This window comes from Alligator mississippiensis, chromosome 2 (assembly GCF_030867095.1).
Source record: "Alligator mississippiensis isolate rAllMis1 chromosome 2, rAllMis1, whole genome shotgun sequence".
NCBI lineage: Eukaryota > Metazoa > Chordata > Crocodylia > Alligatoridae > Alligator > Alligator mississippiensis.
In genome coordinates this window covers 70,425,774-70,453,753 of record NC_081825.1, presented here as the reverse complement: position 1 = coordinate 70,453,753, position 27,980 = coordinate 70,425,774, and the positions used below count along the sequence as shown (strand labels likewise).

The 27,980-nt window shown below is 45.1% G+C and overlaps 2 protein-coding genes across 7 annotated transcripts in view; one reads left to right on the top strand and one right to left on the bottom strand.

The window, feature by feature from the left end:
• SNX25 (sorting nexin 25) overlaps window positions 1-872 on the top strand; it is a 148,839-nt gene extending 147,967 nt beyond the window's left edge. The window contains exon 19 of the mRNA XM_014594848.3: window positions 49-872. Coding sequence (XP_014450334.2) covers window positions 49-129 — 81 coding nt within the window. The 3' untranslated portion in view covers window positions 130-872. The remainder of the gene's footprint in view (window positions 1-48) is intronic.
• On the bottom strand, window positions 328-27,511 carry LRP2BP (LRP2 binding protein). 6 transcript variants are annotated; one of them, XM_059721831.1, is made up of 7 exons: window positions 25,958-27,511; window positions 22,260-22,373; window positions 12,853-12,995; window positions 12,643-12,748; window positions 10,623-10,846; window positions 5,513-5,678; window positions 2,133-2,238 (listed from the first exon to the last, which is right to left on the bottom strand). In XM_059721831.1, the coding sequence occupies exons 1-7, from the start codon at window positions 26,066-26,068 to the stop codon at window positions 2,221-2,223; spliced, it is 882 nt and encodes a 293-aa protein (XP_059577814.1). In that variant the 5' UTR covers window positions 26,069-27,511; the 3' UTR covers window positions 2,133-2,220. The 6 variants fall into 6 exon arrangements, with proteins under 6 accessions (XP_059577816.1, XP_059577814.1, XP_059577813.1 ...); XM_059721830.1 differs by having other exon boundaries at window positions 2,146-2,877; XM_019481329.2 differs by having other exon boundaries at window positions 2,146-5,678; window positions 25,958-26,070; window positions 26,677-27,511.
• Between the last annotated feature and the right edge of the window lie 469 nt (window positions 27,512-27,980).

Genomic DNA, 27,980 nt, shown 5'->3' with positions numbered 1-27,980 from the left:
ATCTGAATATATATATATATATTTATTTTTTTTTTTACTTCTCTTCAGGTCCTGCTGGAACTGCTGCTAAACGAACTGTGTCCTGAGCTAAAAGCTCACTTAGAGCAGCTTAAAGTTGCCCAAGTTTGAATCTGCACAAGTGGACCACAAAATAAATGTCTATGTGTAATAATAGACATGAAACTTATTTTCCTCTTTTACATAGAGGACCAACTGAGGACTATTGGTTTGTTTGGGTTTTTTTTAAGGTTTTTTTTCTCTAGGTTTATGTGAAGTAAACAGACTTGAAAAGATCTGATGCTGTAGTAGGGTAGAAAAACAATGCTGTATAGTTGCCAGTTTTTATTTAAATTGTTATATTTGATTACTTTTTTGTTTAAAATACAGATTGAAATGTAAATGTTAACATAAGCTATACAAATCTAGAAAATATTTTAAACATTTATGAAAAAAGTTTTGCTTAATTAGTGGTAAACCAATGAATGTTGTACAGTTAATTTCCTCATTGAGGATTTGAACATTCCTTAATTTTTGTGCATTGAAGAGCCTTGTTGTGCAATACCGTATGTAAAGTTATTGTGAAAATTTTATCTATTTTATTTTTACCAAAGATTTCCCATAGTTTGAAGCATTTGTAAGCAATAAATAATGAAATGGGATTGCAGTACGTGATGTTAGGCTGTAGTAGCTAGTGAATAGACAGGACATTGACTAGTCTTACAAGGAATATTTACATTGTACTGAAGTCTGTCTAGCACGCATAACAAATTGGGGCATCACACTCTAATGCATTTGGTTTGCTCAGAGATTGGTGATTATAAATTGCTCATTTCCTTGTTTATTTGATACTCAATTAAACCACTTTAATTGCACTCTGATATCACTCAGGGCTGCTTCACTTGAATGTCCCCCTTTCAAGTAACCTTTAAATCTGTCTCTGATTTCATACAAAGGAAGGGAAACAGAAATGCATCTTTACATAGCACTTTTTCATTTTTGTATGAAAGTGGAATTATGGTGTCAGTATACATGAATAATTCAATGCCATCAAAAGTTGGTAGGTGACATTTATTTTTTCTTTTAAACTAAATCAATACAGTTATGCTCCCTGAGAAACCACTTTCACTTTAGTTTGGCAATATTTAGGTTCTGTAGACAACATTTTTTTTTTTTTATTTACCACAGCAAGAAGTCCTTTGCAGTATAGCCTTGAATTTCTCATTTGACAGCACAGTCCTAAAAAGCTAACTGACTTCTTTTGGAGATGAAAAGTTGCAACGAAATTGTTCCAAAAGTTTTTTTGCTGTAGAAATCAATGAGACTTGTTGGTTGATAGTATCTCATGCTAGGAGACTGAGCATAATTCTGCTCCTTAGCTATGTATTCAACATATTTTCTCTTGGGCAAGAGCTTGATGATATGTCAGTAAGAAAAACTGAACTTGCAGCATGGATAAGAATTAAGGAATTATGGTGCAGGAATCTATACATTAGCATGGAGGTATTTTTTCTATAATTAGTTTATCTAAACTGGATTTTCTGTTACCAAAGGCTACCATGATTTAAACTGTAAGCAAAGCATCTGCCACGCATGCCAGTTCCCAACCCTGTACAGCTACTACCTAATTGTAATCTGCTAGGAAGTTTGGCTGCATTTCAGAGGCACAGGCCGCATGCACATGTTCAATTGATCTGGGAAAATTCTCCCAGGTTTGTATTCCTCATAAAAAAACTTACCCAGAGACCTCTGACCAGATGTTCGAATGCCAAGCTACCGTGCAGGCAAGGAGCCTGTGTGTATGCATCTGAGCATGCTCTGCAGGCAGCCCAATCTGTCTGGTGACAGAGAGCTGTGCACAGGACAGCCCTGACTGGCTGATCCTGCAACACAATGAGGGCATTATGAAGGGGCTCCCTGTTCAACTGGAGCAGTAGAGTCCAAGCCATGTAACACACTGTATCTCTGGACCTGTAGGGGAGGCTGGGAGCAAAGCACACTGGGATGCTGGAAGACTGCTGCAGCTTCTCTCAGAAGGTACATTTGTAGAAGTTTGCTCTCCCAGGAGAAAATCTCTTGGGAGCCACTTAATTCTGGTTGTTTCAAGGTAATGTTTTCTCTGGAAGTAGCCATTTTTGCTCTGGGACAGAAATCCTGAATATCTGAACACTACTCATGGCTTCTAAGTAGAAAGCAGTGACTCTCCCAGGAGAAACTGAAGGCCTAGATGTGGTAAAGTACCTGGCAAAAAGATAAGAGTGGAAAGGAAAGCATGCATCTTAAATTATTGATTACTAGTCAATACTGGATTTAAAAATATGATTATGGCTTGTGAACAGACTGTGAGAAAAGGGGACCTTTTATTTAAGTGCAAGTATTCAGACAGTTCAAGATTTTGCTGATGCTGCATTTTTAGAATTTGTAAGTAAATGAACCTGCCCTTTACAGTTACTTTAGCTAAGTTGACTGTAGCTGGCCTTAAGGACTATGCACAGCAATTTTAATTTAGGAAACATTGGCACTGTGTCAGCAAAACATTTAGAGTGCATAGTAAACTTTCTTACAATGAAATAAGAGAATAATTTTCCTCAACTAAGCTAAGTTAGAGCTGTTGAAAAACAAATCAATGTCAGCAAAATGTACTTTGTTCTAAGCACCAAACACTGTGCACAATCATCATGATTACAGATGGGTGAAAAACAAAGAAACAGTTGATTATCCATTGGCTGCTGAAGACTGAAGATGGCTTACTACCTGAAATTTTACACAACACTGGAAGCAACTGGATTGGAATTTGCTTAAATATGAAATGTTCTAAATTTTTCCATGATTAGCTGCCAATTCAAGGTCAGAAACTATATCAGGATCCAGAAGGCATGCCTTTGAAAACAAAGAAAAGGGAGTTTTCTTTTAAAGCCAAATCCTGAAATGAGTTTGTACAGTACATTGACCAGTCTACACTATAAACATTATTTGTCTGAGATAATCAACTTCTTAAAATATTAAAGCCAACTCACTAAAAGATAAATCCCTTTTTCTAATTCTACCTAAAAAAATTTCAGCTGCTTTGCTCTGTGAAGTCAGCACACTCAAGATGTAGATTGGACAAAAGCTGATTCCCCTCAATCACTTGTAAGTATGGCATGTTTTGGCACCTAAATCAAAAAACCAAATCTGTTCACAGGTGACTTGAAACAGTGGGATCAGTTTCTATTAGCTGTGGAATCTGTTCTTAGATCTCTCTTTTCTAATATCTCCTTATAAAACCACAAGGACCAAATTCAGTATCATTATATAGAGAATCTGTTCCTGTTAGGCAGATATCATCTGGAGTGTTCAAATTAGGATTTATACATTTTCCCTTTATTTGTGGCCAGTTATTCAATTAAATGACAAATTACTTTCTAAACAAAGTAAAAAATAAATAGATAATCTTGATCGCTGTTCTTTGGGACATGAGGATTGGCAATGGGAAACCAAGCCTTTTCACTTCAAGGTCACTGACTCAAATATACTGCAGGCCAGCAATGACAGAGTTATAGTTTTCTGATAGCTCTTAAGTGTCAAACAAGGTAATAGTTCTGCATCTAGGGAATAGGTGCTCACCTCCAAAATGCACCTTTTCACTTGGCACCCTTGTTGTTGGCAATCTCAGAGAGGAGCACACACATTGAATTTGCAAAGGGTCTGAAATATGTTTTGCTATGAGTAGTTATTCTGAAGTAGGTGAGGAAATAATGGGAGTTTGTGGAAACTGCACCAATGTCTTTGAGCAATGGATGGCACTGCTTTAAAACTAATGTCTAGCACTTTTGATTTCAAAAGTTTTAGAAAATCAGCTTTTCTTTGGGATTTTTTTAATGACGGTGCTTTTCACTTTTTAAAGAAAAGCAGTTTTTATCTAGGAACTACGATCATTCCTTTGCAGGAGCCCTTGACTAAACTCTGTCCCAAGAGCTGAGTTTCTGTCAGTGGTATTGCACAGAAAACAAACAAAAAAAAACCAAGCCAGGATTATTTCAAAAGAAATCAGAGAGAAATATTATTTTAATCATTTTACAAATTGGTCATGCAAGTTTATCAACCCAATCTTAAATCATACACATCTGCTGTAGTGATTACAATAAGATTTTACTTGTTTATCAAAACAAATTACTTGAGTAAATGGATAAGCAGTAGGGGTGTGCAAATTGGGCTGTACTGGATTTGGACTTGGCCCAAATTGGGGACAGTGATTCGATTTGTTGATTCGGATCATGGGCAACTGGTGCCACCTTAGTCGGGGTGGGTACATGCCCCACAGTGGTCAGTCAGTGACCTGGGGGGAGCCCGCCCCCCACAGCAAAACTCATTGACTGGGAAACGGCCACAGCGCTCCTGGAAGTGTCCGCAGCGCTACATCCAGTGCTCCCACTCCCCGGCTAGCAGTTGCAGAGGGGGCACTGGCACTCCTGCCTGCCCCCCCGCCCATCGACTAAGTGGGGAGCGCAGCCTGTCGGGGTGAACTGGCACTCTCAGGGGGTGCGTGTGCACCCCCGTACAGACCCTGCGCATCGCCACTGATTCAGATCACTGTACTGATTCGATTTGGCTGAATCTGAATCTGAAGATTCAATGCTGATTCAGAGAATCAGTGATTCGGCCACAGACACAGCTTTAAATGTTTTTTCTACATACCTTGAGGTACCAGGTGCAGCTCGTGAATTTTGTGATGCTGGGGTGGATGGAGTGTCCCACAGGAGCGTGAGGGGGCCCCCCACGCACTCGGCAGTGAACCTGGAAGTGGACCAGAAGTACTACCGGTTCACTTTCAGGTCCCCTGCCGAGAGTGCTGGGGGCCTCCCCCCCTTCTGGCTTGGCGATTGGCCGTGGGGTGGACCCTGGGTGCCCCCTCAGACCCAGGCGGCACCAGTCACCGGGCCGAGGGAGCATGGGAGGGGGGGTGCCCCCCGTGTGCTCCCTGGTGGACCCAGAAGTGCTTCTAGTCCACTTCCGGGTCTGCTGCTGAGTGCACTGGGGACCCCCTGCACTCCTGTGGGATGCTCCATCCACCACAGCATCTCAGCATTCATGAGCCTCCTGGTACCTTGAGGTATGTAGAAAAAAATGTTTAAAGCTGTCTCTGTCCAAATCATTGGATCTTTCTGAATCTCTCTGAATCTATTTGGAGGATTCCAATTTGATTCAGATGGATTAAAGGGTCTCCTGATTCGATTCTGATTCGGAGATCTGGCCACTGAATCAGGCCAAATCTCTGTCAAATCGAATCAGTGACCGAAGCTTTGCACAGCCCTAGTAAGCAGGAACTTGAGATACTGTTTATAGTAGTTTAGAGAGCATTTTCATTGAGTCTTTTTTGGTTTGTGTTTTTTTTAGAATACAGAATATTTTCATAAATATTGTTGGAGCCCTTAATGTAACCAACACAGCAGGCAGGTTCTTAAGGATTCAAATGCAAGGTTTCACTCAAGATCTTATGCTCTAAAAATAAGTTTGGAGGGCCTCCTAAGCTTACCCTAGAATAATATTTTTTAGCTGCAGCTTGATCTTGTTGCATGCCTAGGCCATACTGGAGACATCTAGCATAGTAGAAAGTAGCCATAGCAACACCTTTGGCTATGTATACAGGAAGGCAATCTGTTATCTTTGCTAACAGATCAACGTTATCATTTTCTGCAACCCTGTTATGGAAGTTATAACATAAGATTAAAGGTGGATATTTCATACATCCATAGAAATCAGCTATATGAACAGTAAAGGATGTGTTGACACAAAGCACATGTATTGATCAACGTCACAGTAGTTGGGGACTCTGGACAGTGCTATGGACTTGCAGTATTGTCACAGGAAAGGATGCAAACCAGAACAGGGTGAAATTTACCCACAGACTTCAACATACTGAACAAAGATACTCTATTATGATAAATTTTATTATTATTTAAAAACATGATCAGAATACTTAAATCTTGAACAAATATCCAATTACTTTGGTCACTTTCACCATAATTGTGCTAACTGCAAGACAGCATTTTTTCCATGCTTATCATACATTTCCATTAAAATGCTGTTAGTTTATTGAAATTCGGATATTTGAATGAACAGCAATGCTTTTCATTTTTGTAAGAGTTCTAAGTCCTTAAGTTATTAGTAAATTGCAATTATTTGAAAGTCTAGGGGGACTATCTGAAAATTTAATGTAAAGGACTAGTGGCCATTTGCACTCTATGGGCTTCTCCAAGGAATACTGGCAGTCTTTACTGAAGTTTAGTTATGCATGGTTTGCTAGTGCATTTTAAAGTGACCATAATAATTTGAACTTTAAAAAAAAATTTTTTTTTAAACATCAAACTTCTGATACAAGCTTTCTGAATACCATGGCCTGCAATACCTCTACGTATTTAAATCATTTTTTGGTTACTATATTTTTTAAAGCTCTGATGCTGATGAAGTTTTTTTGAATAGTAACACACTGAACACAATTCTTTTCTTCCTTCAGTGTATGCATGTTTGCCTGCTACCTCTTCAATTTCAGGATTGCTGTTACTGGTAACATCCCTTCTGAGGGGCCTAGGAAGGAGCATGAACATCATCTTACCCAGGGTATGACAGTGATGTCAAACTGTAAGTCTGGAAGTGCAACTAACATTACCAAGAGTGAACCAGCTATCTGTAATATGCTGTAATATGCATCAAATGCATGAAGTGAATAGATTGAAATAAGGAGAAAACACAAAACCACTTTTTATCTGCTATTAAGAATTCCATGTTTTTCCTGCACTGAATTAGATATCAATTGTGTCTTTAAACCAGAGAAACTGGCTTCACAATTAAGTGCACATAGCTTAATGCATAGTCGAAGAACCCTTGTTGGTAAATTTGGTTGTCTTGAGCGTAGCTCTGCATGTTAGTGCTGGCTAACTAAATCACTTACGTGTGTCAGTGGTAATGCTTTTCCACCCTAATATCACCACCTTTAGAAAATACCAGTAGCACAGTCCAAAAAAGTGGTGACTCATTAAAACTAAAACTCAGATGAAGTAACAACAATCTGTTCCATGCCTCTCTATACTTAACATCTGAAAAGAGAAACAAAAGCATATATTTTGCCTTCTTTTTCAAAGCATAATAGGATGTGGATGAAACTAATAAAGAGAGAGATGCTTTAAATCATCATAAGCAAGTAAAATATTATGTAGGTCATAGAATTATAAAGAAATAGGTCTGGCAGAGACCTCTATAGGCTATTGAGTCCAATTCCCAAGGTCACTAAGAGTATCTTGCTGAAGAAGGTACCATGGTGATAGGGTTAAATTACAGCAAAAAGCAAGACATGATTATTAAAGATGTATTCCATGATACAAGGCTACAAAGTATCCAACTCAAATTTCAAACAGGGCCTAGTTCTGACCATGACTCGGCACCTCACCATGTCATGGCCACAAATATGATTGAAAATACAAGTGTGCTCCTATTTTGGTGACATGCAAGAATGCAAGGAGGTAATTTGCCATATTTCTTAAATAAATGCTCCAGATTTGCAGGCAATTTGTCCGTGCTAGGTTGGGAGCTGAAAAGTAGCAGGTCTTCATGTAAGAAGTGCTGCAAAGTGGCATACAGGCAGGTAGAAAGGCACAGGGATGTGAGCAAAAAGATACTGTTGTTTGATATGACAATTGTTTGAGCTGTGGACAGACTTTAGGCCCAAGGACAACTACAATGTCAATATGATGGGGCTGCTTTAAGCACACTGACAGTGCAGTTGACTGTAGAAATTGTCACTTCTAACTATGATAGAGAGTTTTGCTGTTGCTTGGTGCAAATGTGACTACTATTGACAAGGCACACTCTTATTTGTCAGAATAATCTGTCATACCAGAGCGTTTAGAGGACAGTAACCCCACTTGATAAGGCTAGTTGATTCATACTGTGAATGGCTAGTGCTCTATGAGGGGGAAAAAAAACAGAAGTCCAGCCTGAAGCAAGAAGCATTATTTTTAGGTTCAAATAAAAGTGGAAATTTGTCTGACTAAACATCTCAGTTCTGGGACTGTCAGAAATGAATCCAAGCTACAATTTTTTTGATGATCTCTGACTCACTTAGGTAATCATCCTCAGCAGCAGTGTCTCCTTTAAAGTTATATATTGTTAATGGTTCTTTAGACACAGTGCAGAAGAAGCATATTAATACTTGAAGGATGAGGAGTTTTGTGTACAGCTTGTATACAAGGTCATCTTACCTATCTTTTTTTTTTTTTTTCTTTTTTTGTCTTCAGAAACTGAAAGATCTGCCTGATAAGCCAACTCAAGATTCTGCCTTACCAGCACACACATTTCATGGTTTACACCTGGTTGCCTAGCTTCTGCAGAACTGGGACCAACTTAATTTTCTCTTCTTCAATGTCTCATTCTAGTTTTCACTAACTATGTAAACAAAACAGCAGTCAGTCACCTCAGCCCTGGGCTCAGTTAGAAAGCATTACTGATCCTAAGCCATAGTAGTTTGTCAAATGATTTACTTGTAAGTTGTCGGGTTTTATAGAGAAACCTAATTAATTCTCTTGAATGGAGAGAACTGGAATTTACTTCAACACAATGGTGTACTGTCACATAACATCATTTAGTCTTACAAGTGCCAGGTTGTAAAGTGCTGGGCTCCATACAAACTCTACAACTGCCTATTCTTGGGGAAAGTGGAAGGGATAGCATTGATGCTGCTTACAAAAAAGATGCAAGTAAAGAGAGTGAGAAGGTGTAACAGATCTGTAGACAAGAAAGGATCAGAAAGCTGCCCCTAAAGGAACCTTCCAGAGGAAGAATAAAAAGCCAGTGGTGGTTCTTTCCATTTTCTCAGAAAAAAATAACCCTAATGTAGAAGTGGTGGTCATACTTTGTTGATGGGTAAACAGATGGCTGCCTGGTGTATCTGATAGATCTGACAGGATGGGGCCACTTGAAAATGGCTGATTGGAAATTGAAAGTGGAAAGTTGTTCGTCTCTTCTGAATAGAAACCAGAATAATATGATCCTTCAAATGCTTCAACCCAAAAGAAAGTTCCGTATGAAGCTGAAATTGGGAGAAAAGAGAGGTGGTTGTTTTATTTGTCATCTATTTAGCATATTTTTGTTCAAAATCTTCATTAATGATTTGGATGGTGTAACTTGAGTGCAGGCTTAGCAAGTCTGCAGATGACATCAAGTTGGGTGGAGGTGCAAACACTCTGGAGCACAGGGTTAGGATCTGGAATGACCTGGATAGGCTGCAAAAATGGTCTGCAACTGATCATATGAGATTCAATAAGGATAAATGCAATAAGGATAAAGTCCTCCATTTGGGAAGGAATAATTGTATGCACAAATACAAACTAGGGAGTGACTTGCTAGGTTACACTACTACAGAGTACTGGAGGTTACAGTAGAGTATAAGCTGAACATGAGCAAACAGTGAGCCTGTGTTGCAGAAAAAGGCCAAGAACACACTGGATTGTACTAAGACGAGTGTCACGTGCAAATCAAGGGAAGTGACTCTTCTGCCCTATTTAGCACTGGCGAGACCTCACCTGGAATACTGTATCCAGTTTTGGGCCCCGCACTTTAACAAGGATGCGGACAGCTTAGAAAGTCCAGTGGAGAGCAACAAAAATGAGTAGAGGCCTGGGAAGCAAACCTTATAAGCAAAGGCTTAAAGAACTATGGTTATTTATTTGAGAAGAGAAGACTACGAGGGGATTTGATAACAGTCTTTAAATATCTAAAGGGTGATTATAGAGAGCATGGAGATGAGCTTTTCACTGTGGCCCTAGAGAACAGGCCAAGGAGCAAAGGCCCCTAACTGCATAAGGGAAAATTTAGTAGGAAGAACTTTCAGACTATGAAGGTGAAACAGGCTACAGAGAGAAGCTATGGACTCTCCATCCATGGAAATTTTCTAAAGCAGGGATACAGGCACTTGGCTGAGATGGTTTAGTCAGGGATAATAAGCCTGCCAGGAACAGGAGGCTGGACTAGATGACCTCATGAAGTCCCTCCCAGTCCTGCTTTCCTATGATCCCTTTTTGTATATTGAGTTATTTCCAGGAATATATTTGTGTGAGTTGCATAAACCTGAATAATATTTACAGATGATTTAGAGCTGTTTTTTAATTTAGTCAATTCTCTCTTTCTCTCTTCTCTCCTTCATTGTTCTGCTCACCTACCATATGGAGTTCTGCAAGCAAACAGGCAAGACATGCAAAATGGAGATGATACAGACTGGATATTTTTAACACTGCAGCCTGCAACATTAACAACATACCCTGTGCCAGACGTGCCATAGAGTTTGGCTTCCCTCCCAACCACAATGTAGTTAACTTGGTGACATGGAAGATGCTTATTAACATCCAAAATTGCTTTTGATATTCCATCCTTCATTTTTCCCCCCTCTGATTATTTTTGCTTCATGTGGTCAGAAAGAACAGAACAGAGTTAAATGACTGAAGTCTTCATAATAATTGGCTCTTAATTTTGTTTCAGCTTTGTTGTTTACTTTCTATAGATCAAGTCTGGCAGTTATCAATTAATATCTTATATGTCTCTAGTAGGCAAGACTGACAAAAGTATTAAAAATTATTAACTGAAATTAAGTTCACCTTTTGGCTGATGTGGCAGCTGTAGCATACATTTTTCTTTTGTAGTAATACTCAACAAGATGGCCTTGAGCATAGACACTGCCACGTTCTGCTGCTTCCTTCAGGCACTCCAAAGCAGCCTTTGTATTTTGATGTATACCTTGTCCATGAAGATACATAACACCAAGTACACCTTGTGACTCCAGACTTCCATTGCCACAAGCTTCTGAATGCCAGAAAAATGCCTACAAGAAGTGCCACAAAGTTTGTTTTAATGTAGCTGAATTAATATTTTGCACGACTGCAGTAATTTTTGGGGATAACTATGCATTCACCAGCTGTACTTTGCACATGAGAGTCAAACAGGCCAGAGTGGACTTGCACACGTCACATGATGCATTGTGCACCAGCCCCACATGCAGGGCCCAGGACGGGTGGGCAAAATATGACATGTGGGCTGGATGTGGCCTGCGAGACCATTCTATCCGGCCCACAGGGCCCCTAAAAAAAATTTTGAAAATTAAAATTTCTATCTTTGGTTCCTGTCAAAAATGACAGGAACCAGGGGCAGTAGGACCCAGGGGAATTCTCGGCAGGCTCCTGCAACAGCAAGGCCCACACACGCCTGCCTGGAACCACATGGCTGCCCCAGCATGGGAAGCTTGGGTCAGGTGGGGGGGGAAGGGCAGGGAATGAGCTGGTGCAGAGCACAGGGAAAAGCGGCTCCTCGCCTGCCTTGTGGCCAGTGCTCCTTGCTGCAGCCGCTCGCAGCCCGTGTAGGGCTGTCCTGAGCAGGCACAGGCAGCCCCACACGGGCTGTGAGGGGCTGTAGCGTGGGGTGCTGGCCACGGGGCAGGGTTGGGGCTGCTTTTCCTGCACTCCGCACCAGCTTGTAACCTGCCTCCGCAGCCAGCCTGGGCCCCGCGTCAGCTCCGGGCGTGCCCATTGGGACTGCATGGCAGCAGCAGCTGCGGCTCCCCTGCTTGCTGTGCTGGGCAGTGTTTGCTGCTGCACTCGGCAGCCCAGAGGTGGCAGTGGCAGCCTCGCTGCAACCTACTGCTGCATGAGCTCTGGGTGGGCAGCGGCGGCGGCAACAAACACAGCACAGCAAGCAGGGGGGCCGCAGCTGCTGCTGCCGTGGCGCAGCCCCAATGGGCGACCCCGGAGCTGGTGCAGGGCCCAGGCTGGCTGCAGGGGCAGGTTACAAGCTGGTGCGGAGTGCAGGAAAAGCAGCCCCGCGCCCTCCCTGTGGCTGGCACCCTGCACTGCAGCTGCTCACAGCCCGCGTGGGGCTGTTTGTGCCTCCTCAGGACAGCCCCGCACAGGTTGCGAGTGGCTGCAGCAGGGAGTGCCAGCCATGGGGTGGGAAAGAGCTGCTTTTCCCCACAGTCCGCACCAGCTCCTTCCCTGCTGGCGAGCAGGGGTTTGGGGCTGTGTGCTGCCCCCCACCTGTACTGCGGGGCTGGGGGGCACAAGGAGTGAGCGGGGGCAGGAGCACAGGGCCCTCACCAGTGTCCCAGGGCCAGTGCCAGAAGGGCCCAGAGCAGGGTGGGAGGAGTACAGGGTCCCGGCTGGCAGGGGCTCTATGGAGCTGGGCCAGCTTTCCCCTCTCCACGCTGGTGCAGCCCATCCCGGCCCCACAGACCCCTGCTAGCCTGCGCCCTGCTCTGGGCCCCGCTGGTGCTGGCCCTGGGCCATTGGTCCCAAGACATTGGGACACTGGTCCCAAGATGGTGACCAGGGGGTGGGGCACCTGTCAAAGGGTGGGGCTACCCATGCAGCCCTTGACAGCTTGCCAAAACTGGGTAAGCATCCCTCTACCAGAAATAAATGCCCGCCCTGGCCTAGGATATATGCCACATGCAGTGCTCCCTGTCCCCAGCTGTTCCAGAACGTACAGTACATAGGGCACTCTCCCCTCATGCGGCCACATCCGGGTTGGCTGGGGCAGGCGCTGTGTGTGACGTGTCCCAGAGCAACCACAACAGGTGCCATATGCCCTGGATCCAGCATTTGGCTGGGTGTGGGAGGGAGGCAGTACCTTCTTCAGATCTTTTGGATTTGTTGTAGAATAAAGCATTCCAAGGGTACTCTGAGCCTTTACACTTGCTTTTGGATTCCCATGGTCTGCAGCAATAAGCCAAAGTCTAAAGAAAAAGATTGAGGGTGAAAGGGAAAGAAGGCAGGTGCAATAAATGATATTACCATTCAGTGTCTCATATAAATCATAGGAAAAATTAAATAAGGTTACCTTTCTGCCTCTTCTGCTGAATGCTTAACACCATATCCTTCAAAATATGCTCTACCAAGGTTGTATGCAGCAGCATATTTTAAGTGCCTTGCTTTGGGGGAGGTAGAGTTGATGATTTTCTCCATATATTCCACTCCCTTTTCCTTTTAAAAGATTTTAATACTTTCAGAGATAAAAAGGACAAAACTGAAAGTGTGCAGGTCTATTAAGTTACCTGTACAATACTCAAAGACCTTTTAGACTAAAAAAAAAACAACTTAAATGGAAAGAAGCCTGGATGCAATCAATTACGATGCTCTGACTCTAATTCTCTCACATTTTCAGACACTTACCCTTCTTAAAAAGTGTGCATAAATTAAAGCTTTAATTTTTGTGAGAATGTTGACCTATTTGTCTAATAAATTATTCTGAGTGGGATGTCAGTTTTATAAGGATAATAAATACTATAACTCCTTGTTCTAGTTCAGTGGCTTTCAACTCTCATTTGTGAACCCCTAAAAAAAAATTGGAATGGAGGTACAGATCTCTTTGGAAATTTTGAGTGGAGGTATGGACCCCTCTGAATTGCAAATGTGGGTATTCGCATGCTTTTGATTGATAATTCATCTTTCGTGGACCTCTTAGACAGTCTGCAGATCCTCAGGGGGACCACAGGTTCAAAAACACCGATCTAGTTTATTGTGCCCAGTGAAGGATGATGATTTCAAATTAGTACTACTGTACTGTGCAGCTCACAAATTGTTTCTTAGCTACTGCTATTAGAAGTGCACCGATACATCGGTCCAATAATTGGATCAGCACCGATATCAGAAAAATTGTCTGTATTGGAAATCAGCCTGATATGGCTGATAATGTGGCCAATAAATGCACTGTTCATGCGTGCAGCCACTGTGCAGCACATAGGTGGCGAGGAGCACAGCCCAGCAGCTTGGAGAACTGCATGCAACTGTTAAGTCTGTTGTGGTGGAAGGGGAGGAGGGGAGGGAAGGGGCGTGGGAGGAGCAGATCAAGGCCCCTGCAGTGAGGGAGGGAGTGGGGCTGGGGCAGGCACTCCCCAGCCAGGGCAGAACATAGGAGGGAGCCATGGCTTATGCTGGGGGGGAGGGACTTGCACTGCTGCACGCACCCCAGGAGGGCATAGGGTGGAAGGGGGCGTGTCCCCCAGATCTGTGCAGGGCAAGGTGAGCTGCAACTGTGGGTTGGACCAGGGCTGCGCCAGGCTCTTCCTGGTGGGGGCTGGGCTGACTCCGCTCTGGGTGGGGGGCTGGTGGTGGTAGAAGGGGAGTTTGGGGTGGGGGCTATGGCCAATACTGGGGGGGCTACAGCTCCCTCCCGGGGCTGCTGTCACCCAACCCAAGCACAGCCTGGCCCAGCCCCTGCTTGGAAAAGCCTGGTGCAGCCTTAGCCCCAGTCCACAGCTGCAGCCCACCCGCCCACCCTGCACAGAACCAGGCTGCATCCCACCCTCCTGGGGTGTGCACAGCAGTGGGAGCCATCCCCTCCCCCCCCATCCCCGGACAAGCTGCAGCTCTGTCCTGTGCCCTGCCCAGGCTGAGCAGAACCAGCCCCAGCCGCACTCCCTCCTTCACCGCAGGGGCCTTAATGGGCCCCTCCATGCCCTTTCCCCTGACAGATGGCCAGACACAAAGCCTGCAGCGTGTACCTGGGAAGTGGCAGCCTGGGGGGCAGGGCTGCTGCCACCATCCATTGGCCATGCACCACTTTCCTGCACCCCATCCCCACTCAGTGCGTGGTGGTGGCGTGGGGAGCTTGCATGCAGCGGCTGCCCCCACCACCATCTATACTCTCAGCACTGTCGCTGTGTGCCAGGGGGGAGGGGTGCTGATGGCTGGCTGTATGCGAAGCCAGTGGAACGGAGAAGCGGAGATACTTGGGCACAGGAAAGCAACGCAGTGTGATGGATGGTGGCAGTGGCCCCACACCCCATGCCTCCGCTTCACGGGTACCCCCACTTCTCTGTGCTGCTGGTTTCGCGTTTGGTCAGCCGTCAGCAACCCCACCCTGCTCGCTGGCCGCAAAATGTACAGATGGTGGTGGAGGCAGGGTAAAAGCTCCCCACGCTGCCAGCTTCACGTCCAGCCATCTCTGCACCCACCCCCACCCACCAAAAGGGGTACCCTGCTTAAAAAAAGTTTCATAGTTTCATAGTTGGTAGGTTCAGAAGGGACCTGAGCAGATAATCAAGTCCAACCCCCTCCATGGGCAGGAAAGAATGCTGGGGTCAAATGACCCCAGCTAGGTGTCTGTCTAGCCTCCTTTTGAAGACCCCCAGGGTAGAAGCAAGCACTACTTCCCTTGGAAGTTGGTTCCAGATCCTAGCCGCCCTGACTATGAAGTACTGCCTCCTGATATCTAGCCTGAATCTACTCTCTGTCAATTTATGGCCATTATTCCTTGTTATTCCTGGTAGTGCTCGGGGGAACAGGGACTCTCCCATTGCCTGCTGGTCTCCCTTGGCTAGTTTATAGACAGCCACCAGATCCCCTCTCAGCCTTCTCTTGTGGAGGCTGAACAGGTTCAGGTCTCTGCTGCCCCCTGATCATGCAAGTGGCCCTCCTCTGGACCCTCTTGATGTTGTCCACATACCTCCTGAAGTGCAGCGTGCAGAACTGGACACAGCACTCCAACTGCGGCCTGACCAATGTCATACAGAGGGGGAGGATCACCTCCTTGACAACCTCTGCCTTAGTTTTTTCAGAGTTTGTTTTCTAAGTTTGTTCAAGTGTGCCCAGTTTTTGAGCATTCCTGGCAATAGATGTACTAGGGGTGCCAGGGTGAGCGTGGGGCATGGGATGGAGCTGTGGCTCATCCAGGAGGCATGGGGTGGAGCAGCTCTCACTATTCTGTTTACCCTGGGAGGGCATGGGGGGGCGTGTGCCCCACAGATCTGCATAGAGAGGGGCAAACTACAGCTGTGGGCTAGGGCCAGGGCTGCACCAAGTTCTTCCCAGCAGGGTTGCGCTTGGAGTGGGCAGCAGCAGTGCTGGGAAGGGGCTGAGGGGGGGGGGGGGGGGGCTGCAGCCACCCTGAAATTTGTCATAAGCCCCCAACCCTGCCTCCCAGTGCCACCACTGCCCACCCCACCCCAAGCGCAGTCCAGCTTAGCCCCTGATGGGAAGAGTTCAGTGCAGCCCCAGTCCAACCCATAGCTGCAGCCTGCCCCGCCCTGCGCAGATCCAAGGCCCCAGCCCCTCCCCGTGCCCTCCTGGGGTGCGTGCAGCAGCAGGAGTCACATCCCCCAGACAAACTGCAGCACCGTCCTGCACCCCGCCTTGGCTGGGCAGCACCTGCCCCAGCCCTAGCCCCTCACTGCAAAGGTCTTGATCTGCCCCACCATGTCCCTTCCCTCTGTCCTCCTCATCCACCACAACAGATTTACCAGCTGCACGCAGCTTTCCAAGCTGCTGGGCTGTGCTCCTCACCGCCTATGTGCTGCACTGCGGCTGTGCTCATGCATGGGGTGTTTATTGGCCACATCAGGCCAATTTCTGATACAGGCAATTCTTTATATAATAAAGGGCTTAGCCCATTTTTCTGTCTGTCCATAATGCTCTTGGAGCACTCTGATTGGTCAGTGAAACCAATCAGAGTGCAGAGTGCCACCATGATGGTGGTGACAGAGGGGACAGAGCGGGGGCAAAAGGGCTTGGGAGACCTTCTTGCCTCAATAGGACCTCCTGAATCTGAAAAGAGAAGCTTATAAGGGATGGAAGTTGGGAGCTACCACTAAGGAGAATTACACAGCACTGGCCCACACCTGTAGGGAGTGGACCAGAAAAGCCAAGGCAGAAACCAAACTGAAACTGGCTACACAAATCAAGGACAATAAAGCCCTTCAAATATGTGGGAAGTCGGAAAAAAAACAAGGACAACATCAGACCCTTGCGGAACCAAATGGGGCAACTGACAACCAACACCCAGGAGAAAGCTAATCTCCTCAACGATTACCTTGTGTCAGTTTTCCACCAGCCCAAGGGGATCACCTTGCCTGACAGGATGCAGGACTACCAGGGTAAGGACAATCACATGCCTATAATTGGCGAAGATCTTGTGACGGAACAGCTTGAGAAGCTAGACATCCACAAGTCAGCTGGACCAGATGGAATGCACCCGAGTGCTACAAGAGTTGGCCGACATCACAGCATGACCAATGGCAAGGATATCTGAGAACTCGTGGCTCTCAGGAGAGGTTCCTGAAGATTGGAACAGGACCAATGTGGTGCCTATCTTCAAGAAAGGAAGATCCAGGGAACTACAGGCCAATCAGTTTGACCGCAATCCCTGGAAAGATCTTGGAAAAAGTCAAAGAAACCATCGACAACAGGTTAACAGCAGACAATGTTCTGAGGGAGTGCCAACATGGCTTCGTTGCAAGTAGTTTTTGCCTGATCAACCTTATTTCCTTCTATGACCAGGTGACGCATCACCTGGACAAAGGAGAAGAGGTTGATGTCATATATTTAGATATCAAAAAAGCCTTTGACTTAGTTTCCCATGATGTCCTCATGGTAAAATTGAGGAACTGCGGCCTTGACAACCTTATGGTCCAATGGCTGGGGAACTGGCTCTGTGGTCAGACCCAGAGAGTGCTGGTCGATGGAACTGAGTCAACAAAGTGCATGGTGATCAGTGGTGTCCCCCAGGGCTCAGTACTTGGACCAGTACACTTGAACAAACATAGAAAACAAACTCTGAAAAAACTAAGGCAGAGGTTTTCAAGGAGGTGATCCTCCCCCTCTATATGACATTGGTCAGGCTGCAGTTGGAGTGAGAGAGAGTGGTTTGACATGGGGCTGACGGAGCAACGGAAGACACTGCAAGCAGGGGCACAGGAGGCTGATGTCGGACCGGTGTGGCGGGGGATACTCACTCAGAGGGCAGTAGACGGCGAGTGGCTGGTGAGATCCCTGAGAGTCTGGGAATGGCACCCTGGAGAAAAGACCCCAGGGACAACCAGCTCCCGATCAGAATGGCAGAGAGGCAGCCACAATTGGGAGAGGATCAATAGGGAAGCTGCAATCAGCCAAGCCGCTGAACAGCCACTTCCACGCTAATGAGGCAATTAGCGCGGTCTGCTACACTGTATTAACTCCAATAAAGACAGGCACTTGGTAGAGCTAACGCCTGGGTGGTCTGGTACTTCTCACCCCCTCCCCTCAGGGATTAACATCCTATCTTTTACCATCTCCTTAGTCCTGGCAGGTGAGTCCTGAGGGGAAAAGGAGTGGGTAGTTGACAACCACCTACAGGCAGGAAGAGAGAGGCGGCGGATTAAGAGTCCCAGAGAAATGGTTTGAGGACATCACAATGCCAGAGCCACTGGCACTGCCAGCTCTTCCTCTTTTTGCTCCTGTGAGGTCGCTGTCTAGGCAGGACCACTCCCCATCGAGGCTTCCACCCAGGTCCTGGTTTGGCACTGTGGAGATTGCAGCTTGCAGGTTCCTTCCAGTGACAGCCAGGTGGGGGACTGCCTGAGATGTAAGCAGTGCCTCCTGGTGGTGTCCCTCAGGGAGCAGACGAGAGCTACAGGAGGAGGTGGCGGCAAACCTCAAAAGCATCCTCAGCCACAAGGACTTCATTGATTTAGTGCTGGAGGAGACCTCTAGGACTCCAGAGGAAGGCCTGCCAGAGGCAGTGCTAGAGAAGGAAAAGGACATGGACTCCTAAGAAGGTGGAAGCTGGTGAACTTGGCAGCAAGCAGAAGTCTTCATCTCCATCTCCAGCAGTTTGTCTGAAGAACAGATACAGAGCCCTAGCAATAGAGGAGGAAGAGAATTGGTGGAAGAGGCCAAGCATCCCCAAGTTTGGGAGGATCAAGACCAGGGGCGACCCTAAACAGATCAAAAGTGACTACAGGGCTCTGGGTGCAATGGTGAAGGGCACAGGGGCTCAGGTGGTATTCTCATCTAACCTTCTGGTCAAGGGGAAGGAGCTGGGCAGGAGCAGAAGCATCCTGCAGATAAATGCATGGCTGTGCAAACAGTGTTGCCTGCAGGACTTTGGCTTTTTTGACCATGGAATGTTGTTCCAAGAAGGATTGCTAGGAAAAGATGGGATCCACTGGACAAAGAGAGGGAAGAGCATCTTTGCAGACAAGCTGACTAACCTATTGAGGAGGGCTTTAAAGTAGGTTCACCATGTGATGGAGACCAGCTAGTTACCTCAGGTGTCTGTACACGAATGCACAGAGCCTGGGAAACAAGCAGGAAGAATTGAAAGTCCTCGGATAGTCCCAGAACTATGATGTGATTGGAACAACAGAGACTTAGTGGAACAGCTCACATGACTGGAGCACCATTATGGGTAGGTACAAACTGTTCAGGAAGGACAGGCAGAGGAGAAGAGGAGGAGTTGCACTTTATGTAAAAGAGCCATATGATTGCTCAGAGCTGCAATATAAAACTGGAGATAGGCCTGCTGAAAGTCTCTGGGTTCCATCAGAAAGGAAAGTAACAAGGGTGATGTCGTGGTAGGGGTTCCCAACCCCTTTTAGGTAGGCTACAGACCAGGGATTCCTAACCTTTTTAAACTGTAGACCAGCAGACCATGGACCTGAAGTGACTGTGGACCAGTCCACAGACTGGAAGTAACTGTGCACTAGCAAACTGAGGACCAGCAAACTGCAGTCCAGAAGTGACTGTTCATGGCCTGGGGGTTGGGAACGTCTGCTATAGACCACCAGACCAGGAAGATGAGGTTGATGAGGTTTTCTTCAAACAACTAATGAAAGTTTCTCAATTATAGGCCATGGTTCTCATGGGGGACTTCTATCACCCTGACATTTGATGGGAGATCAATACAGCAGTGTGCAGGCAATCCAGGAAGTTTTGGGGGAGTATTGGTGATAACTTCTTGGTACAAATGTTGGAGAGACCAACTAGAAGCCATGCTCTTTTTGATCTGCTGCTCACAAACATGGAAGAAGTGGTGGGGAAGGTAGTAGTGCATGTCAAGTTGGGCAGCAGTGACCACGAGATGACTGAGTTCAGGATCTTCAAGGAAGGAAGGAAGGAGAGGGGCAGAATAAGAACCCTGGACTTCAGGAAAGCAGACTTTGACTAACTCAGGGAACTGATAGGCAAGTTGCCTGGGAGGCCAGTCTGAGGGGGAAAGGAGTCCAGGAGAGCTAATTATATTTTAAAGAAACCTTAGGGCGCAGGAACAAACCATCCCAATGTGCAGAAAGACTAGCAAGTATGGCAGAAGACTAGCTTGGCTTAGCAGGGAACTCTTCAGTGAGCTAAAACGCAAAACGATGCTTACAAGTGGAAACTTGGACAAATGACCAGGGAGGCATATAAAAGTATTGCTTGGGCATGCTGGGATGAAATCAGGAAGGCCAAAGTGTAATTGAACTTGCAACTAGCAAGGGATGTTAAGGGTAACAAGGGTTTCTACAACTATGTCAGCAACAAGAGGAAGATGAGAAAAAGTGTGGGTCTCTTACTTGAATGGGGGAGGCAACCTAGTGACAGAGGATGCAGGAAAGGGTGAAGTGCTCAATACCTTTTTCACCTTGGTCTTCACAGGCAAGGTCTGCTTCCAGACTACTGCACCTGTCAGCACAGTTTAGGGAGGAGGTGCTCAGCCAACAGTGGTGAAAGAACAGGTTAGGGATTATTTAGAAAAGCTGGACATATACAAGTCCATGGGGCTGGGTAGAATGCACCCAAGGGTGCTGAGGGAGTTGACTGATGTGACTGCAGAGCCATTGGCTATCATCTTTGAAAACTGATGGCTATGAGAGGTCCTGGATGATTGGAAAAGGGCAAACATAGTGACCATATTTAAAAAAGGGGAAAAGGGAAGGATCCAAGGAACTACAGACCAGTCAGCCTCACCTCAGTCCCTGGAAAAATTATGAAGACGATCCTCAATGAATCCATTTCTAAGCACTTCAAGGAGAAGAAGGTGATTAGGAACAGTCAGCATGGATTCACAAAGGGTAAGTCATGCCTGACCAACCTGATGAGTCTTCTATGATGTGATGACTGGCTTTGTGAATGCAGGAGGAGCAGTGGATGTGAGATACCTTTACTTCAGCAAGGCTTCTGATACAGTTTCCCACAACATTCTCGAAAGCAAGCTATGGGACTACAGGTTGGATGAGTGAAGTGGATAGAAAAGATGAGTGAAGTGGATAGAAAACTGACTTGGGTCATCAGGCTCAGAGGCTAGTTATCAATTGCTCTCTGTTTAATTGGCAGCTGATCTTAAGTGGAGTGCCCCAGGAGTAAGTCCTGGAGCCATTTTTCTTCAGTACATTCATCAGCGACATGGAAGACAGGATGGAATTCACCCTTAGCAAGTTTGGAGTACACTGGAGGGTAGGGTTAGGATTCAGAGAGACTGCAACAAACTGGAAGATTGAACCAGACGAAATCTCATGAAGCCCAACAAGGACAAGTACAAAGTCCTGCACTTAGGATAGAACAATCCCATGCACTGGTACAGGCTGGGGGCTGACTGGCTAAGCAGCAGCTCTGCAGGAAAGGACCTGGGGGTACACAATAAGCTGAATATGAGCCACTAGTGTGCTCTTGTCACCAAGAAGGCTAACACTGGGCTGCATTAGCAGGAGCGCTTCCAGCAGATGGAGAGAAATGATGGTCAGGCCACATCTGAAGTCCTGTGTCCAGTTTTGGGCCCCCCACTACAGAAAGGATGTGGACAAATTGGAAAGAGTCCAGCAGACCTAATACATTGCTTTTTTCCTCTCTCAAAAACAATGTAATTCTCTCTGTAATATAAAAATATTACTGCTCTACAGAGGCAGAAGAAAGATTTATAGAATGGAATTAATTTTTGGTCAATGAATTGTCATAGAATGGAATTAATTTTTACTGATACTGTTTGTAGGATCTTAATTACTGATTGTTCTAGAACAGGTTTGCTAAAGATTGTGGGATAGTTTGAAACTCTGCAAATTGGTGCTTTATTTTTAATAACACTAGGTTTAATTAATTTAAATATAAATGAAAAATTCTGTTTGTTACGTTTTCAATGCACGAAAAGTCAGTCAGGTACTTTCCAAATACAAAGACACATTCTCTGTCCTTAACAGCTGCACTTGAAAGAGCCAGTGAACAAAAAATGTTTTTTTCAAATGTATTAAAACCATTTTGTTGTAGGAAAAGATTTGAGACAATTTTTTAAATGGGCCATTTAAACACATTAGTTGTCACTGTATGATGAGACAGTGCTCTACCTCTATGCCATAAATTGCACTCTTGAGGCTTCTCTTTGACAATATGTCCTTCTTGTATCTTTTCTCAATAATGCTGAAAAATGTTTAATACAATTATTAAATAGTAAAAAGCTATTTAAGGGATTGTCTAGTAAGGTTTTAAGAAAAACTAAAAACATGGAGCTAGATAACAACTTACAGGGTCTTCTTTGGTCCCCAGTCCATCATAATGTATCACACCAAGTTGATACATAGCTTGAAAATCTGTGTCCTTGATTTTTTCGAATTGTATGAATGCATCAGCATACCACCCCTGAAGAAGGCACAATAAGCAGAATAATCAAGTATTTAGAATTAAATAGCAGCTGAATTTAGCAGTATATAGCCATTTAAATTTTTTCAAATGTGAATATTTCCTTAGTAAAGAAGAAAAAAAAATACTTTAGCAGAAGAAAGGCTGAAAGGAACAAAAGAATGTATATCATAAAGTCATCACTAAAATCAGCTTCCACAATTGAAATAGGGTAAGTCAAAAGTAGAAAATTATTTAATTAGAAGGGAATGCTTAAGACTTCCAAACAAGCTTTGCTAGTTAGATAAAAAACTGCAAACAAATGACAATGATAACAAAGACTATGGTCAGAAATAAACGGGTATTCTAACAATGCACGTTGTACTCAAAGACTGTTTAAAATCCAAGGGGCTACTATCTGAGCAAGACATAAACATGCAGAAGATATCAGCTGATGTCTTCATTTCTTCCTAAGGCCTCAAATTACATACCTATCCTTATTCAACAAAGCATGTAAAGCAAACTATTTTATTCTACTGCCTTTTGAGTCATCAATTAGAGAGCTAAACTCATGGTTAATTTTAAACATGTGCTCATGGGCTTCAATAAAACAACTTATGCAAGGACTTATGTGCATACTAAAATGCTTTGCTGAATTGGAACTTAAGTATAAGTCTTATATGGCAGAGTTGACAACCTTTGGCTTGCAGGCTCAATTTAGCCCACGAGGCATTGGATCTGGCATACAGTGCCATTGGATCTGGCCTATGCAATCAGGGGAAGCCTTGGCCACAGAAGGCTTTACCTGTGCCATTGCTGGGTGACAGGGAGAAGTGACAGAAGCAGCAGTGGCCAGGTCCTAGTGCTGGCTTTCTTTGGACTTAAGCTGGGTCATTCTGGCCTTCTCTCTGGAAAGGTTGCCAACTGTTATTGTATGGCATAAGGCAGCATCTTGCAGAGATGACACTAACTGTACATGTGATTGCTCTGGAAGTCAGCACTATACAAAAGCCAACATGATCTACTGAAGTAACTAGCCCACATGTAGCACCATGCTACTGCCATAAGAGTCTTTCTGGTTCTGGAGCCAGCACGTGCAGAACTACTGTGGAAAATCTCTACATGGTGCTACCTCGCACCACAGACATACCCTATAGTAGAGAGAGGTAGTTAGCCATATTAGTTTCAAGTCAGGCAAAAGTCAGGACAGGGTGGCATCTTAGAAACTGAGGTGCCATTGCCCTGTCTTTTGCTGGGCATGCCTTAAGAGTTGGATCTCTTCCCACATATCCACTGTATGACTTTATCTTCACTGACACAATGGTGTTTTTTTGTTACACAAATATAACAACCAGCTAAGTGATACAAGGCACATGCAGCATATACCAAGAGTACACTAGTAACGTCAACACTACCACAAAATTCAGATCACCCCTACTCAGGGCTGACCTCATATGTTTACCGTCACAGTAAAATTAAAATGTCTTGTCTCCTCTGTTTCTTTACCAATGAATAACTAAAAGGCAAGTAGCTGCTTGTACTTTGTTTATACTTTTCAGAAAGAAAATATTTAAATTTCTACTTCAATGATGGAAGAAGAAAGCTATTTTAAAATACAAAGTAAAATTGTTATAATATAAACGATTTAATTGAAAACCCTGGCATCCTGTTTTTAAAGTGTTGCTTAATTTATTAGAGCAGACAAGGTTCCTGGGGTGAATTTGATATCTTTTATTAGACCAACCCAAATGGTTGGAGAATAGTTATTAAGCAAGCTTTCAGGTTCAAAAACCCTTCGTCAGGCTAAGGAAGCTTCAGCAGTTGGTGTGTGCTCTTCCTGGATGGAATGAAAAGTAAACAAGCCAGGGGCTGGGCTGGGGAGTCAGTTGCCAGGCAGATTATAATGTATCAAAAATCCAATGTCTATGTTTAGTCCATGATCTCTAGTATCCAGCAGGTTGATGAAATGGAGCTCATAAGCTCGTCTCTGGGAAGTGTTGTGTAAGTTTCCCTTGAGGATCAGGACTGAGAGACTGGAGAGAGTGGCCCTCCTGTGAGAAATGTGCCCCCATCGGTAATTGGGTATTTCTGTCTTTGATGGATTTCCGGTGTGCATTCATTCTGGTGCGCAGTTGTTGTTTGGTCTCTCCTACACGTCTTCCATCAGGGCATTTGGTGCATTGGATGAGGTATATTAAATTTCTGGAGGTGCAGCTGTAAGATCCTGGGATGCTGATGGCTCTGTTGTGGGGTGTACTAATATTGGGGGTGGTGGAGATGTGTTGGCAGGTTTTGCATTTCTTGTCCTGGCACGGTCTGGATCCTTTTGGTGTGTTCTGGGGTTGAGGAAGTTTGCTTCTGGTGATGAGGTTGGCGAGGTTCGGTGCTTGTCTGAAGGCTAGGATGGGTGGCTCTGGGAAGATGTTTTTAAGAATAGGGTCTCTTTCTAATATGGGTTGCAATTTTTTGAGGATTTTCCGTACAGGTTCAAGGGATGGGTGATACGTCATAACTAGCAGTGTGCGATTTGTGGGTGTTTTTCTTCTGTACTGCAGCAGTTCTTCACGTGGTATCCAGGTGGCTCTTTCAAACGTGCGACCTACCTCTCTGGAGGAGTGTCCTTGCTGGGTGAAAGCCTTTTTAAGATTGGTGAGGTGGCGATCCCGGGTGTTCTCTTCAGTACAGATGCAGTGGTATCTGAGGGCTTGGCTGTATATCACAGCTTATTTGCTGTGTTTAGGGTGATTGCTGGTTCTGTGCAGATATCCCCTGGCTTGTTTACTTTTCATTCCATCCAGGAAGAGTACACACCAACTGCTGAAGCTTCCTTAGCCTGACGAAGGGTTTTTGAACCCGAAAGCTTGCTTAATAACTATTCTCCAACCATTTGGGTTGGTCTAATAAAAGATATCAAATTCACCCAAGGAACCTTGTCTGCCTATGTCCTTAGACCAACACGGCTACAACCCAAACCCCTGCTTAATTTATTAGAAATTGGAAAAGGTCCTAATGAAACAGAATAGCATATTAAAAAAAGGGCATTTGTTATATTTCTTCTTAATTTTTAAAATTTTGTTCAATCTTCCACTGGTGACAACAGTATTAAACATCAGGAATTTAGAACTCAGCAGCTGATCAACATTTGGTCAAACAGCCTTATGTAGCAAAATATTTTATGCTAATATTACCCTGTACCCACCACCATCAAGCTAAATCTTTCTTGGAAATGGTCCCAATAAAACAGCTGTCCTGAGTAGGTGATTGTGGGCTGTTGCTGTTGAGGAGTTTTGGGGGTTTTTTTAACAATTGGAACTAACATTTTGCACCTTCCCAGCATGTGCCCAAAACATTCAGTTCAGATTAATAAATGTGCAACAAATAGATAGTATCTATATGTTTAATGTCCCCACTGTCTCCCTCTTTTTGATTTTTCATTGTTTCTTGTAGGGAATCATGCTTCCAAGTTACTAATCAATTTTTACTACTTTTATGTTACTTTCTATATCTTCCCATGGAGCACTTTCCAGTGTTAATATTTTCCCCCTGAAATTGTATTGAAAAATATCAGTTTAAAATGTTTTCTTAAAAAAGCATTAAACTACAACCTCTTCAAAGTACAGCTGCCCTTTTAGGAAATATGCCAGGGGGTCTCCCTCTTTTATCCTCTTCGCCAACAGCTCCTCTGCCTTCTTAAACAAAGCAGCATGGCTATACATTTCTGTCAAAATAAATTAATATAGTTTTTTCAAAACAGGACAGCTAGATTCCTATGGTAAGTACATTCACAAACTGATGTTATAAAAGCTCCTTTTTTACTACTGGATACAATACCTGATACAAAGAGATACAGTTCTCTCTTTGTTGCATGTTCCAAAGACTGTTAAAATAGATCAATTTTATATAGAGGAAAACAAATCTAAAATAAAGATAGTTACACTTTTGGAATGGTTTTGTTTGCCACTAAAACAGCTCTATGTATTTGTATGATTGGATTCTGATTGCAGTTGCAGTAGTACTATTAATACAAATAATAATTTATCTTATTAATATGCATGGTAATGTTAATATTTCATAGTTAAATATCTAGGTTAAGCAATAGAAGTTATGAACTTAATAATGACACAATTATTTGCAAAACCTAAAGCCAAGTCAGGGAGTAGCAGCTAAAGCCCTGACCTTGCAAATATGTTGCACAATGCACTGGTGTCTAGCTATGTATGATAACTTGCAGGATGGGGAGCTTAAATAGGCTTATCCTACAATCAGTGATAAAAAACTTTCTGGGATTTGCATTAGTGGAAGAAGGAACTGGCTTCTTTCATACCCAGTGAACTAAGTTTGTCCAGGATTCAGAACATTGTCAGGAAACAAGAACTCCTGGGATAATACTTTCAGAATCCAATATTAGTGTGTTAGAAGTCGGAGTGTCCCTGGCGGTCAACGAGACTTCAACTCCTAAATTCCATTTCAGAAGGGATTCAGAACTGCATTCTCAAAGGTATGTCAAAGGCATTAATTAGCTGGATCAATGCTGCATCAATTGGAGGCAGCTGCCTATATTGCTTGAGCACTTCTAAATGTCTTATTGGATGCTTATAAACCTAAAGGCCAGATTTTCAGAACTATTTAGGGACTTTTCAAAAGTTTATTCCTCATTTCCACTGCCTAATTCCCTAATGATTTCCTATAAACCTGCCGTGTGATATGCCAGTTCAGTGGGCACCAACCTTTTTAGCAGGCACATCACAAATTAAGTGTCACACAATGTTTCTGAGTGCTACTCTGATCCTCTTCCCTGCTCAATCCACTACTCTGCTTTCTGCTCCCTACCTGAACTGCTGCTCCGCTTCCTACTCCTTCTGATCTGCTTCTCTACTTTCTGCTTCCTATGCTGTGTCCCCTGCTCCATCTGCTGCTCTGCCTCCAGCTCCCTGCTCCTTGCCTTGTGCTCCGGCTGATCTTCCGCTACCTGCCCAAGCTGCTGTTCTGCTTTCTGCTCCCTGCCTGATCTGCTGCTCTGTTTTTGGCTCCCTGCCCTCTGCCCCCTGCTTGAGCAGCTATTCTGCTTTTTCCTCCCTGGCCCGTGCTCCTATCTTGATTTGCTGCTCTTTTTCCTGCTCCCTGTTCTGTGCCTCCTTGATTGGCTGCTCTGCCTGATGCCCTGCGGCTCCCCACCCCTGCCCCTGCCGGAGCTGCCCCCCTCACTCGCAGAGGCGGCTCTGCCCCGCTCCTCGCCGGCCCCAGGTGCAGGCGCCCCCTCCCGCCCACCCGGCGTTACCTGGGCCCGGCCCCGCCTCCGCCCCCCCGCCGGGCCCGGCTGCCCCGCACGCGGGCCTGAGCACTGCCTCGCTGCCGCGCCGGGGCAGCGCCTCCCGGGCCAGCCGCATGGCCGCCCAGCGCAGCGCGGCGCAGCGCAGCTCAGGGCCCGGCCGCGTCCTGTTGCCTGGTGACCATTGTGCCCGGCGCCCCCTGGCGGCCCGGCCCGGGGCCCCGCGTCCCGCCCGGCGCAGCACTGACAGCCGCTGCCGCAGCGCTCGGGCGCCGCCGGGGGGAGCAGCACGGCGGCCCCGCTCCTGGGGTAGCGGGCGCCTGCACGGGAATCGCCCGCCCCCACCGAGCCCCGCTGCT